General features: G+C 42.5%; 1 protein-coding gene across 1 annotated transcript in view; it reads left to right on the plus strand.

Annotated features, from left to right (window-relative positions):
- LOC144792390 (putative cation-transporting ATPase 13A4) overlaps window positions 1–15,799 on the plus strand; it is a 466,918-nt gene that overhangs the window by 189,689 nt on the left and 261,430 nt on the right. Inside the window, exon 10 of the mRNA XM_078667375.1 lies at window positions 2,825–2,995. Within this exon, the coding sequence (XP_078523501.1) occupies window positions 2,825–2,995 (171 nt within the window). The remainder of the gene's footprint in view (window positions 1–2,824; window positions 2,996–15,799) is intronic.

The following is a 15,799-nucleotide window of genomic DNA, read 5'->3' on the forward strand; positions in this document are numbered from 1 at the left end:
GATTGAATATTTAGCAGGGTTAGGCCTCTTAATGTTAGTGTACACTCATAGGGGCAGTCAGTGTGGTTTACTGTTTTGTCCGCACTGGCACTCCATTATACTCATATGGGGTGGGCTGCCTTAGAGTGCAGATTCGCCTCCCTTTGGCCCACAGAGACCAGTGAATCCTGGAATTGAGGCGTAACATGTGTAGAAAAATCCATTCTGCAAGTTCCAAAAAGATATCTCTACAGCTTATGGGTCATCCAGGAATGTCATATTTCTTTGGGTCAGCTCCAACGACAACCCAGGCCTTTTGTTACTCTGCTGTGCTAAGTTAATGACATTTCACTCCAGTACCAGGAACAAAGGTCTCCCAACAGCAAGGGAGCAATTAACAGTACTTGACTCGGCTCCTGTGGAGGAAAGGGGTGAGGATGCATCGATCAATTAACTGTTGCGTTGTACCAGGGATGGACCTGACCCTGCCAACTAAACAAAGGAGGAACCCCAGGTCTCTGAAGCCCACACAGGACTGGAGTCCCTTTGAAGATTTGCTGGGAAAGGCCCTGGCAGTGATGTCGATGAAGTGCATCACTGAGGCCCCAGAGCAGATGTGGCAAGTGACTCCTTGGTGCCGCGATTTCGAATTGTCCTAGGAGGCTTTGCAGGAAGGTAGGGACAGGGGCGGAAAGGTAATATGGCACCCCAGGACCGGCCAGAGGTGCCTCACTGCTGGAACCTTTCACCCCGATATAAAAGGTCTTGCATAAGAGGGAGAGCTCTCTTGGTTGTGATTTTCTGCTGTACACCTGGAATGTAGGCGGCAGCCATGGACACTTGGAAGGAAAATCCCCTGATGCCATCTGGGCTAAGGCCTGAAACTTCTGTTGACACCAGGACCATTGGGCGTATTCCATGGACAAGGGAAGCTGTTCCTCTTACATCCACCGAGGACTATTTGGGAGAAAGACTGGGATTCTGCACCAAGGAACAGAGAGACCCAGAGGAAACCAAGGAAAAAGGCTGGCACAGGGAGCCAGGGTAACTAGCCCCCCCAAGGTTTGCCACCTTAAAGGGCCAGGTAGTCTAAGGAAAAGGCTTCAGGTGGCTAGAGCTCACCATTAGGAGAGAGATTAGCCCAAGAAAATGTAAAATAGTCCAACAAGGCCCCTTGATATAAGCAGGAAAGAATAATGGGACCTTTGATTCCCCCTTGATTGGAACATGTGGAGCCCTGTTGCCAGCTGATGCAAGTGGGTCAGGGCCCAGGGGCGACAGAAGGAGTGAAACCTACTCTTTGCCTGGGAGGGGGTGTACATGAGGTCCTCTCCCTAGAGCTAAGATGACCAGGGGAACCCAACTCCTGGGCCCTATATCATAGATGGGGCCCATGGTCCCCAATTCCTTCCCCCCAATGCATCAATGCGGGGAGCACTGTTGCACCTCCGAGAAGTCACCCTGGGATCCCCACATTTAAACCCGAAAAGGAAAAAGGAGGAATGGCGACAGCCACCGCACTTCCTTCATCTGTAGCTGTCTGACCCCGCTCCCCGTGCTTGTTTCCGGGGGGAGCGGGCGGCTCCCACACAAGGCTACGTCCTGCCCGCAGGAGCGGGCAGGCAAGAACAGCCTGTGGGCTTCTGCCCCCGTATGCTGAAGTGCAGCCAATGCATGAGGAGTTGGCTGGGGGCCACCTGGGATGGGCTCCCCAAACTGCCCCAATGAGGTGCTGCTTTCAGAGTACTCGGGTGGGACCGGGCACCCCCAAAGAAAAGAGAAGGCAATGTGGTGAGAGGCAGCACAACAGGGAAAAAAAGGAAGAACAGCCGCAGCTGTCCCTGAGGAGTGGCCCATATTGGCCTGCAGGGCTCCACAAATTGACAGAGTGTTTTACCCTCATGGTTGCCCCAGGATGGCAGGGCCATCACCAAGGATGCCTCAAGAGTGCAGGGGAGCTGCAGGAGTGGTGTGGATTCCCCCAAAGTATCTAAACAGCACTGTCCCCAAGTCTGCTGGGTCCACAATAGGATGACCAAGGTTTTTCTCTGACTTTTCAAGCACTCCCAAGGATGGAGTATGTGCCCTTCAGCTGGGAGTGCAGCGCCCTCTAGGGGAAACATTTATGGCTGCAATAACTGGGGCTTAAAGGTGGTGAAATAAATGTCCATGTTGAACAGCTGGGAGAAGTTTATGGTTACATGTAGTTTGTGATAAAAATGTGATGCCCTCTGGAGGCTAGTTTTATGATTGCGTCTTCCCTACTTCAGCTATATAAAATGCACACAGGCTCATGAGAAATCCATATTTTTCTTGTAAATTCTTTATTGAAATAGTGATGTTGACAGCCACTCGTGAACAAAGTACATATGTTTTATAACCCGCAATAAGTGCTTTAATTCATGGTTATATACGAGTATTGCATTTATGCCTAACATGGTGATTTTTGACCTTTGGTTTGATGAACTTGACTCCTTCAGGTGGTCAGAGGTGATTATGCAATGTCATCACAAGGCAAGAGTCACACATTACTATGGGGTGTTTGGGTTCCCAGTGGAGGGCAAATGCAGGACATGCAACTAATGGCCCATTTCCTTACATCTCTCTGTTTACCCTTCTTCATCATTGAATAGCTGGAAATATTAATTTTGATTTCTTAAGCAAGTGAAAGGGAGATGCCTTTGTGGCAGAGTGAACTCAACACAATTATGCAAGCATTTTAGAATACTGAGGGACATGTCTTTTGTTTAAAATGTCACTTCATTGACTCACTCTTGAGAATGTTTTAATTCTGCAGAAGGTCTGTAAACAGAGTGTAATGCAGAAGCATACATTTTCCTTAAAGGGGAGAGTGTTCCAGTCACAAAGATGCCATTACCTGAAGCAGACAGCCCCATGCCCTGGAAGGAGTACAGCGGAGAAAATTATAAGAGGCACATCCTGTTCTGTGGCACCAACCTCATCCAGAGCAAGGCATCTGCTTCCGGCCCCGCGAGAGCTGTGGTTCTGCAAACTGGTAAGTTTCCTAAAGCAGCATTGCATTTGTGATATTAGTTTCATTGAGTCTTTTTGCAAATGCTCAATTTGCGTAATAGGGTCCAGTGGCAAAGAAAGCAGGTTTTGTGTCTGTTATGATACGTGTATATGTGTTAACATACCTTCATGGCCATTAAACTCAGAGATGTCTTGTGATTCCAGTTTTAGTTATGGTTGGGGGGTACTTTATTCCTTATAATGCACAATGAATCTTTTCCTGACCCGACAGCAGTGCAGAGATAATTATAATGTCTGCACTATGAAAACAAAACTGAATACCATCCATCTTTAAAATTTGTCAAGCGGAAGTTTAAAGCTATTTACTAAAGAGAACTTTCCAATGTACTTTTATCATGTGGAAACATCCTGGTATATTCCTTTGGAAATAACACAAAAACCTTTGCAGTGGTATGTGAAATGGATGCATGATGATACAATACATTCCATTGCAACGCATACCTTTACCACGCATGCATTACAACACGAATGCCATTACCACACAGAACCTTTACCACGCATTGTTTTAAAAACGAATAAGCCTCTATTTAAGACACATGCCTTTACAATGAATTTCATTGTAAAACCATGAATTTTAAAGGCATATGGGTGTCCCCCAGCCCTTTTAAAAAATACCCCTCCCCTGCTTGAGCCCTAAAAGCGGACTTTAGCACGACCCCCCCGGCCTCAGCCCTCATAAATAATCACCCTCCCCATAGCACTAAAAGCACAGCCATGCACAAGCTCCCCCTGGCCCACAGACCTTTTTAAAAATATCCCTCCCCTGCCCTGAGTCCTAAAAGTGGACCCCAGCGTGACACCACAATACCCCCAGCCCTTCTAAAAAATACCCTTCCTGTGCCCCGAGCCCCAAAAGAGGACACTGCACGACTCCCCTGTCAAAATCACACTTTTCTTTTTACTACTTATAAATAAGGGTGGGCGTAGTTCGCGAAGTAGCGCTAGGCGAAGCTACGCGAAGTGCACTTCGCACTACGCGAACTTCACGTAGCACTACGCGAGCTGCGTAGTAGCATGTTCGCACTGTGCAAGATGCATTTTCAATGACTGCACAGTGCGGACAAGCATCCGGCACTTGGCGTTTTTTGGTGCCAGAAAGCTCTAGAGCTACTGAAAATCATATCTCCCCTCATCAGATTTTTTTTACTTTTAGTGTTTATTCAAAGATAAACATATTTGCTATTTCATCAATTGGATTGTTTTTTTTATGCTGCTGTGTTCTACCTATTAACTGTGTTGGTACTGATAAATGCTTTACACCTGTTTTCCTTTGAGTTAAGCCTGACTGCTTTGTGCCACAGCCACCCTGGACTGAGCTAACATTTAAAATAAAGTACCCTAAATGGACCTTATACAGAATAGTAAGATCTCACAACCACCCCAACTAATAATCCACTTTCCCACATCAGGATTCCTGGGAAGACTGACAGTATTCATCCAATTTAAAGTCTTCAGGCATCCATTAGGGAAAGATGTGATTCACATACACAACACACATCTAGTAGCCCTTACTGTGGCTTCCTAGGAAGACTACCAACACATTTTAAGTTACCCCCAGTGAACTTTTGTTAACACTGACATAATCTTACATAGTTTCTGGCATTATGCATTGCAAATATGATGTAAAATGCCCTTGATAATGTTGATTGATTGTAGCTTCGACCCCTCAACCTCAAGCCCCAATCATCAGCAGCATGGTGAGGCAGGGAAGGAAGCCCTGTGCACTGGCAATGTTCATGAAAACACAAATGTTGTGTTTCTATGATCTGTGGACAGTCTCATCCCATGTGATGGAAGTCTGCATTACCAGCTCTGCATCTAATGCAGGGGTCTTCTGCGCCTGCGTGCATGTTGCTGATATACTCGGAGGATAGGTAAATCTGGTGTAAGTAGCTAAACTGCAAATATTTGATCCTAGGTTTTATGGAGTCTTTTTTGGTGTTATCCAGTAACTTCCCCCGTTTGGTGAGTGATATTTTACTCCCAGTTTGCAACTCCACCTTTACCTAGTTTTTGTGATGTTTGAGCAGTGCTCCATATAGCTGGAATACTGTCCTTGTGCTCTGTGTGTGCCAGGATGAGTTATGCAAAATTTGAGGTTTCATATTTGTTCATCTCAGATCCCTGCATCAACTGCTTTGCTCTCACATCCAGGGGCTGGCAGCGGGGTAGGTGTAAGAGGAAGACGTGCAGAGAACGCGGGACCCAATTGGTGTCCTTGACCCGCTCGACCACTGCAGCACACAAGCTGTACAGTTAGTTTAGGTCTACCAAGACAAGCCAGGGTATGTAGTCACACACTTACCCACTAGTGTAGATAGCATAAACACTGATCCTGAAGAAGTGTCCTGATCATCATTGACTACTGAGACACGAAACATGTTGATCATTAGAGAGTAGAACCCCTACCATTAGACACCTGACGACTGGGTTTGGGTCCTCTCCATGTAATTTTTAATTAGGCAGTTTACCTTGATAATACAAATGTTTTGGTTAGGTCTAACTGACCTATTTTGATTCTCACCCCCTTTTACTACACATACTTGGCTTCTCACCCCCACTGCACCCACCGGCAGGAACAAAAGATCCCTGATGAAGAGCCCCGGTTTCGGGTGACCATCAGGTATTGCAGCGCCGACCTGACGAGGGGCAGGCTCAAATGATGAAGCATGACACCTAGCTTGCTGGGTGTGTGAGAGCCCTAGTTCCAATAAGGAGAACTCCCTCTCCTCAGTACACACCCTGGTGATCTCCCGTGGATCACATCACCGGTTTCGTTCAGTACCCCACTATCCCATTCAACCAAAGGAACTCCGTACTCTTGTTTTGCTAATATTGCTCTCACAATTCGCTTTGTGGGGTATATTTACAAAAAGAATTCCACATTTTTGCATCACGATAGCAACACAAATCGATGCAAAATCTTTTATTACCTATTTACTTTCCAGCACAAAACATGTTTAATACTGGAAAATCACTTGAAATTAACGCAAAGCAGCACATAGAGCTTTTTATTTAATTGAATGCATGATCTTTATTGTTTAGTTAATTAAAACCATAACAATTTCTTCCACTTGAACAGGTGAGGCGTTTTAGGTTTATTGTCTTCAAGTTGCCTTCCTGAGATCTAGAGGCTTGAAATCCTGATAACTTCAGGTTAAAGACAATGTGTTGAACTGAGTGGTCCTCAGCGAGGTGAATTCAATATAAAAGAGAGCAAAGAGTGGCATTAATGGTAGCGTTACGATTGTGTAATCGAGTATCGACTGTGACCTTTGACCGCGATAAGTGTATTTGAGTGGAGAATCTTCATCCGATCTTCCATTAATCACAAATACTAGTTGTAAATTTATTAAGAAGAGTTGTATCTTTACCGTAAAGGGCGGCACTCGTATACGTTAAGGTTGGGAGCTTTTTATCTGTCATTACCGAAATCAGTGGTCTGAATGACGGGCCCTCCAGTTTCTTTGCCAGAGACTTATAAGCAAAAGTTAGTGCGTTTGCCCGTCGAGCCATATATTTCTTCTGTTCACGATGAGTCAGTTTATTGGCAATGTAGTATCCCAGGTATTTGTATCTAGACACATTTTCTAAGGGTTTCCTTCAATTCAGATATTATGCGGGTGGGCTTCCCAATTACTGAGATAATTTCAAATCAGCAATATTACGGACATATGTTTTTATTTTTCCTTATGTTTCCAACTACTCACTCATGTGTATTGCACTGTACAGCACACATACAAAGTGGGAAAAGGTTTAAAAGAAGTCTAAGCATAGTATTATGTACCTTCCAGTACAAAACCTATGCTAAACTCTGGAGACAACCTTGACTATGGTACACAGGTGTGCCCGTGCTGCACAGCAGCACATTTCTGCACTGGCTCTGGGTAGAGGGGATGAGTGTGCCATATTTCTGTAAATATGACACTCTCCTGCTATCTCTATCTCATGTAGTGCAGCATTAGAGGCTGCTGCACTGGGATGCGTGATCATCTAGCAAATTTGGGCCAAAATATAAAGAACTGGTGCATTATTATTCCAAATGTTTCTTTTACATTTTTGAATTACATCATTGTCATATAGGTTACCTGTCATGGCCACATTTCTCTTCTATCCATGGGCAGTTGTGCGCGAGCTATAAATATAATATGGAAAAGGGTACGCAATGGTTCACAAGATTTTGTGAATATATGAGAACCAAGCTACACCTCAGCTAGCTAACCAAGCATGTGTTTCAGAATTAGACATTTTTCAGGACCTCTTTGAAGGATGAGAAAGATGTGTCTTGCCTGATATCATTGGGTTTGATGTTCAAAATCTTTGGAGAAAACTCCCTTGCAGATCCCTCTGACTCCTCACCACAAGAGAGAGACATACAACAACTTATAACTCTACCAATACTGTTAAATCTTCAGTTTGGAGATAACTGTTCATTTGGTTGTGTTAAGAATGGACTGAGTATCAAGAAAGAGATATTTATGTACATGGAATTTCTAGAGTGCGAACCGAGCCAAAAGGCAGTGGGGAGCAGAATAAAGTAAAAGAGAAGTGTAAAATCAATGAGCAGTAGGATATGTGGGTTTGTTGTGGACTATTAATGCATTTGTGCTGTAGTGTTCTTTAAAAAGGTAAGTCTTCAACTGTTTTCTAAATTGGAGCAGTGTTGGGATGTTCCTCATGGATGTGGAGATGTGTGGCTACAAACAAATGCAACCAGTGACATCTTATTCGAGTCACATGATTGCCCTAATACATGCAGGAGCTTCAGCAAGTAACAATTACGGGTATTTTGCAGAGCTCAGCTTCAGATGGTGTGGGAAGAAAAGGGAGTAATGGATGAGGTTCTCATTCTGGCATTTGCACGTCACTCAAAAGATTACAGTTGGATTGGGAAGAGCGCACTGTTTAACAGAATATCATCCATGGGCCAGGAAGAAGCATTTAAACAAATAATGAATGCTCATCTGTTTGCTAAGGCTGAGAACTTAAATGTCAGGTAAACGCTCTGGGGCATATTATCAACAAATAGCGATATTTATCGCTAAGTAGGGTTGGCGGCAATTTTTTTATCGCCGCACATCACCGGATTTTATCGCTGAGATAACGTGCTATTAGCAACGTTTATCTCAAAAGCGATTCACGCATTATCGCTAACAGGGTCTTAGCCATTATATTCACCTCCCATTGGATATAATGGCTAAGAACTGGTCTGAGCAGGCGTTAGTTTTTTGAGATATTCACGCTTAGCGCGAATATTTCCATCGCTACGCCTATGTTGGTAATAGGCGATAGCGTTGTTAGCGACTGCTTACAGCTGCTAACTGGTTGGGTAGGCCCACTTTGCATGTCATTAGCGATAAATATCGCTGACATGCAAAGCGGGCCCCAAACCGCTCGCTATGGCCTACAACCTGTCGCTAACTGCTTTTAGCAATAGCTTGCTAATAGGGCGATAGAATTACCGCCGCTTAGCGGCCATTTTCGGCCGCTAAAGCGGCAATATTTTCCTATCGCTCCCCTTGATAATATGCCCCTCTGTTCTTTGGTTTGCGGAGGTGCCCCACTATCCCCTGTGGCCAAAAATCCACCAGCACACACACCAGCGCCCAGAGGTGCCTATAACAGCTGCAGGAAGTTCCCGCTGCACGGAACATGTCTGAGCGCTTGCCCGGGCAAAGACCAGACCAAGAGCGGACCCGTCTGTGCTCCGTCAGAGACCGGAAGAGGCCAGACTGTGCCACCTCTCTGTCATTTGCTCCGTTAAGAGGAGGATACTTTTTTCTATCTTCCTTATGCAATTTACTCACCACACTCTGGGACTATCTGTTGTGCATTGTCGACCAAGAGTAGTGGATCCAGGTAATTTTTACTCCAAGAGCTGTGATCTGTAATTCATCTGAAAGAGGAACCGTGATAGCGAGACTTTCAACTATCGTATTTTTATGAAAATTTGCGATTAAAGGGTATGGTGAAGCAATTCCCTGAAGAGTTAGGGGGACAAAAAACTTGCTGACATTAGCCTACTAGAGGATTCTGGGACTTGGATGTGGCCTTAAAAGGGGGGTGGAATAATTATTTTGTAATTACTTTGTTCTGTTGTTTCATTTTGCTCCTGAACACCTTGATTTTCTGGTATATATGGTATTAACTTACATACCTTTTAAGAGTGGGTAAGAGGAAACATCTTGTCATTGCCGGCAAGTTCCAATCCCCAGACAAATCTCAACTATCTTTATTAAAGTAGATCAGAGGAGCTATGGGGGCTATTGAAAAGCACATTTCCTCTATTGAAAAAACACTGCTTACCTGCGGAGACCGTATAACACCTCTGGCAACATTGACTCATGCCCCCACTAATGGTATAGAAAACCCTATTAATAGCAGTGAAGGCAGTGCCTTAACAAAGGACAATAGGGAAAAGGGGATAATGGGTGTATTCAATCCATTGCTGAAACTATTTCTTCATCCACATTTAATTACCCACCACCACCTAAAAGTATGAGAAAGCCCTGAAATCGCCCCATAAATATTGGCCCTATCAAGGAGGCAACTGGAAAAAAGCGACTAAACACTCAAAGTAAGTGCCCCGATCAAACCGTTCAGGCTGAAATTAATCTAGACCCTAGTGATCTAACTAATAGTAAACTCGATGTTCTATGCAAGACACTCACATATCTTGAACAATACGTAAAAATATACTAAAGTCTTTACACACTCACCTAACACAAGTAGAAACTAAATCTAATACCTGCCCAGATCTGTTGAATATCATTGTAACAGGGCGACCCAAACATTAAATGCATCACACATTAAGACTTGCCCTCCCCCAAATGGGGCTTCAACTAATGTCGTAATTAAAAATAACATATCTGTAGGTCCTACCTTGCCCCCTCCTGACCATGAATGCATCCAAAGAACAGGTCCCAACACGTCTAATAGGGGAACGGATGGTGGTAAAAATTCTTGAATAGTCACAGTCACCCCAGTAATCGGTGATCACTTACAAGAGCCTAAGGCACAGATAACTGATTTTCTTGATCCCCTTCCAGTTGCTACTCTGTATGTGATAGTCTTGGCAAATGCACCCACCATACCCCTATACAGCAAGGAGAGTTGGACATCATTAAGAAATAAGTCCGTAGATTGGCGGGTAGCTAGATCAGTTCTAACTGAACATCTATTCGAAGACATAACGATGGTTAGGAGAGTTAAATGGGTGGGTAAGGGTCAGAAAACTCTGCTTGGTGATTGACTAGTCCTGTCCTTTAAAACCCCACAGTTGGTGGAGATAGTTTTGAGCAGGACAAGGGCTACTAATTTTTCTACAAGCTCCATCTCCTCCCTTCCTTTGGACTATTTTTACCAACCTACTAATTTAATCGATGACATCAGACCACAGAAAACATTTAATTCGAGACCACTGGTTAATCTAAATTATTTGGTACTTACCTATAATCGCTTCCAGAGTTTATCAAACCTGGATGGGTAGGATTGACACAATGGGGCAGTCACAGAGTGAGACTCAAATACTTTTCCCCCCCTAGACAAATTTTCGTGAAGAAGGGTAAAATCACTTAGCCTTTGATTGAGGTGAGCACATTGCTTTGTGATGCAACCCTTCAATTAAATAGTAGTAATACTCCAGTTGATTTGACAAATACATATAAACATAATTCTCCTGAAGTCTCTTCTGAATATATCTGATTTACGTTTTGGCAGGTCTGCGGAATAAAAGACATAACAGAGAATAGTGAGGGTTTGTGGTTGACTTCCAATTTATTTGCCCGCAAGAGACTTGGCTTACGGAGCCCACTCACATAAATGTGTACTGAACATATCATGTTCCAGCTACTCCAACAAATCATGGTAGATCAAAAGATGGATTATGTGTAACTGTTTACCATTTACCAGAATAACAACAAAGACATATATTCCTTACTATCAAATATTTGTATGTGACTCGCCAGGTTCTGTCCGGTTAGTAAGAATTAATTTTTATAATAATGCCACCATGTGAGAAATAATAGATATCTTGTGGAAACTGAATGAAGATATGGAGCACATTGATATAGGCAGTAGCAAGAGCATGATCATTTTATGGGGAAGTGATTTCAACACGCGCCTGTGTAACATGCTGTCTGAAAAATATGTGGATTGACTAACTCTGAAGATGTTGACCAACCACATTTTATTCACAACTTATATGGAGATAAGTTCAACGAATTAATATTTAAATTTGATTTGGCCTTGGAAAATGAAATCTCCTCCCATTATGCTTCACTCAAGAGCACCTTTAATGTGGGAAATGTCCACAGAATTATTGCCTAGGTTTTATTGTCTAATAGTTATGCTGCCCACACATTTCATTTTCACACTCTTTCAATTTCATTAAGTGATCATTATCCCTGATCATTCAACTTTCTCCTGTTTTATTTTTTAATCAGCGGCACAATAAAATCACCCCTCAGTCTGAAGAGATTGAATTGCCAAGTCTTAATGGATATTCTCTGCGCTGGACACAGATTGTCCCTGATGGATTGCTGAAACAATTAGTAAATAGCTAAAGGAAATCCTTTGAGACTTGTTTAGATGAAACAACTATGCCTAATGTTATTAGCAAGACTTTCCTGTCAATTACTCAAGGGGTAAAAGAGAGTCTCTTAGATGCTGGAGAAAAAGCAAGACAAGAGCGGAAAGGTTGGTTTGATGCACTATGTACCAAAGCCCGTAAGAAGGTAAAGGAGGCACTACACAAAATCCCCAGGTATAAACTTGAGGTCCAGGCACATAGAATTGATTAGAAATAGGTGGTGAAACGTAGGAAATTCCGGTTAAGGGAGATAGCCTGGGAAGCTCTACACCAGGCGAGTAATAACAATGATAATAACACCTTTTGGCGGGCAATTAATTCCTCAGCACTGAGATCAGCCAAAGGCCTTAGGATTGAGATAGTGATATTGGAGGAAGAATGGATAAAGCATTTTTCTAGTACCTATTCCCTTCCTACTGCCACATCACCACAAGATTGTGGAAACAGTCATCATGAAATGGAAGACCCCTCCCAAGCCTCCTCCATTTTTCCCTTTAGCTTGGAGGATGTCAATAATGCAATATATGGATGTAAAGGTGGTACAGCCCCTGGCCCAGACACTATTCCAGTGGACTTTTATGAGGCCAACATTGCCTTATGGGGTGGTGATGAGGGCATGCTGTAAAATTAGTTTTCTACCAGCGTGGGCAGGCTCAACTATTGTCCTGATCTACAAAAAGGGAGATCGACATAACCCTGCCAGCTAAAGAACGATCTCCCTGCTCGAATTCTTTAGTTAAGATAGCAGGTCGCATTTTTTAATAGGGTACAAAAGTGGGCGGAAACACACAATATCCTGTCAGACCTGCAATACAGTTTCTGCTCTGGAATTGGGACAATTGAGCTGGGTCTCAATTTAAGTATGTTAATGGAAAGTATGTTAACATTAAAGAGAGGGGAATATCTGTCTAGCTTTTGTCGATCTGTCATTGGCCTCTGACTGCGTCATCCACGTCAAATTATGGTCAATAATGAGAGATCTGTGAGATGCATCGATTATTAGTTTCCTGAGAGATTCGTACTCAGGATATAGAGCCAGAGTTGGATATGGTACATGGGGAGAACGCACTGAAGCCTTTAGCGTGGAGAGTCGGTGAGACAGGGCTGTGTGCTAGCCCCTTTCCTATGTTCATTATATATAAATAGCATGTGAGATGTATTAACTACACTTTTGAAAAATCTTCCACAGGTGGGACACCACCCTGTCCCGGCCCTCCTCTACACCGACGACACCGTCCTCATGGCCTGTACCCACCTTGGCCTACAGACCTTACTCACAAATATTTTTGAGCTCATGCAGGATCTTAGCTTGTTAGTTAATCAAACAAAGAAAATTATGAAGAAATGCGGGAGGAGAACCACCTCTTACCAATACAAAAAAATAAATGGCACTAATATTGATTTTACCAATAGTTTTTCATATTTAGGGATTTTATTCAATAAAGATAATTCATGGAACCAGGTTATTGCAAGTAGGAAGTCACTATTTAATAAAGCATGCACGGCTCTTAGAAATTTTGCCAGAGGATTGGGCACTAATCCCCCTTAGGTGATGATGAAGATCTATAAATCAAAATGTCTTAGTGTAGCACTTTATGGGGAGGGTGAGTGGGGGTATACTAAATGTTTGCACTTGTAAATTGTAGAGAATGAGTTTCTAAGGTATCTTCTTGTTACCTCTAAAAGTGCTTCAGTATACGCATGCCATGCTGAGTTGGGAGCTCTGTTTCTCACAGACCTATTAATGTTGCAACCCCTTCTACTCTGGCATAAAGTCTGGACTTCAGAACATACTGACTTAAATCGTGCTATCATCAGGAATTACCTCAAGTCGAGTTTATATTTGCGAATACCGTGCTTAGTAGATATCCAACTTTTCTTTCGTGACTTGGGGCACCGTGATTATTTTGAGAACCCCGAAACCTTAGAACTTATCTGTAGAAAAATATTGAAAAAAGAGAACCTTAGACTGAGTATTGAAATTCCAAAGCCTAGTGTTTTTAAAAATCAACTTATTTGAACTACATTTGAAATGCAACCTTGCCTCAAAGTTGTAGTACGTCTCAGGCATAGGTTTGTCTTGACCTATTTAAGACTGGATATTTTTCATTGCTGGATAAGTTTTCCAAAAATGAATAGTTGGTCTACAAACCAAATTAATTGTCCTTGTGACTGTTTGATGGCACAGAATACTTAGCATGTAGTTCTTTTTTAGTACATTTGATTGTAATCTTAGGAAGCGATCCATCCTACTATTTTTAAGACTGCTCAAATTTAGACAAAGTTGCCCTGCTTATTTTTATTTACAATCATTGCCTGTCATGGAGATCTGTTGCGGTATGTCATCCTGTTTCTGGGCTATTTTTAATGCTCGAAAGAATATTTGTTCTGACTTTCTTAGTATTTGGGATACAATGTAAAAGATATTAAGTGATTTTTGATGTACTTACTTTTTAATGAATGTGTAATTTATTGTACTTTTATGATTTTATCATGAAATTATATAAAGTTTTTAATTGAATTGAGTAGACTTCAATTGCTGGGCAAGGGTTTTATTCCCTTTGGCTTCATAGACAAAATATCAAAACCACAAATATCATGGTACATAAATATTGTGAAAAAATATTGAGTACAAAAATATTGTCATCCTATATCTGTAATGCAAAAAACTGAAATATCAGAAAAAAATATTGTTATACTAAAACGGAAAACAAAATGAATGGTTTATAATATAAACATAGTTAAACATCCTAAACATTAAGGGCCTGGTATTGATGGATGCTTTCCGTACGACATCCAAGGTTTCATATTCGACTGCCGCCTTACAATGACGGTGGTCAGATTTTAAAACTGCCAATCAATACAACTGGCTTCTGATGGGCTCAAGGAGCAGACGTTTCCGCCATCAGGATTATGATGTCAGTTTCCGAAAAGCTTTCCATGTCGGACTTTCCAACATGGAAAGCCTGTCGGAAATCAACTTAAGGACCCCTAGCGGGCCCCCCTTCTTCTAGGGCCTCCTGTTGGGAGCTGATGGGGGCACTTATGGTGCCCCCTGTAAATCACTGCACCATGTGGCAGGTATTATGAGGTGCCTGCCAAATGGTGCAGGGATTTACAGTAACTTCCATTACTCTATTGGAGCTTGTGCTATGGCCGGTTTCCGACTGCTGCACAAGCTCCAATAGGGAAATTGGAGTCTGCGACCGCACCATGTAGATCAGAGGTAACTCCTACCAACATCATAATCAGGCCCTAAATATATTAATATTAAAAAATAATATAATGTAAATTAAACATTCTAAAAACAAAATTTACATTATATATGTTTTTTATCTGTGCAATAACACTAGGGTAGCGTTGTTGAATACAGTTGACACACTTCACAAAGATTGGAGCCGCAGTGTGTTTTCCTGGTGGACAAACTAAATCAAAAGATTTGTGCAGTGTTTAGAGATATAGGGAATTGCTTCCCCGCCCTAGGCTCCACGTTGCAAGAGGCTTGGGCTGCAGCGATTAAAACGATTTGTCCGTTTCTATCTCGGCGTGGATGGCACTGTGCTAATCCTATGCTTAAAGACTTTGATAGAAAAGCAGATATTTGAGGAGAGCAAATAGAGTGCCGCTGGTGTTGAGAGTACTCGATACTGGAGCTGCTTTCCACCTAAACTTGAGAACTACCCAGAGTCATCTGCTTCCTTTTTTGCATAATTAATGCATCAGTCTATGCCTGAAAGGGTATTGTTTTGTTCCCACTCAAAGTTGTGTAGCTCACGCACAAAGTAGGGGAACCTCATGCATGAAAGGACAATGTTACCGGTACTTACATATTTTATTGATTCTTTTGTGAAACAACTGCTTCTCTTTTTTTCAATGTTCAATAGAATGTATTTGCAATCGAGTTGAATGTATAGAGGAAAGATTTCAAAACCAACACAACGATGAGTAAATGTAAGGACATTAATAAATCCATTGTATACTCTCTGGCCATTGGACTATGGAGGCAGCACTACAAGAGCACCAATAATCAATCATGTAAATGCCCGAAACATAAGACGTTTATGGACTGATTACGAGTTTGGCTGTCCAACTGCTCAAAGACCGCACCCACATCCTCTGGAAGACCGCAGTGCTGGTGGTCTTCCGGCCACTGTAATACAAGTTCACTGTTGTGTC

This window comes from Lissotriton helveticus, chromosome 11, assembly GCF_964261635.1.
Source record: "Lissotriton helveticus chromosome 11, aLisHel1.1, whole genome shotgun sequence".
Classification (NCBI taxonomy): Eukaryota; Metazoa; Chordata; class Amphibia; order Caudata; family Salamandridae; genus Lissotriton; species Lissotriton helveticus.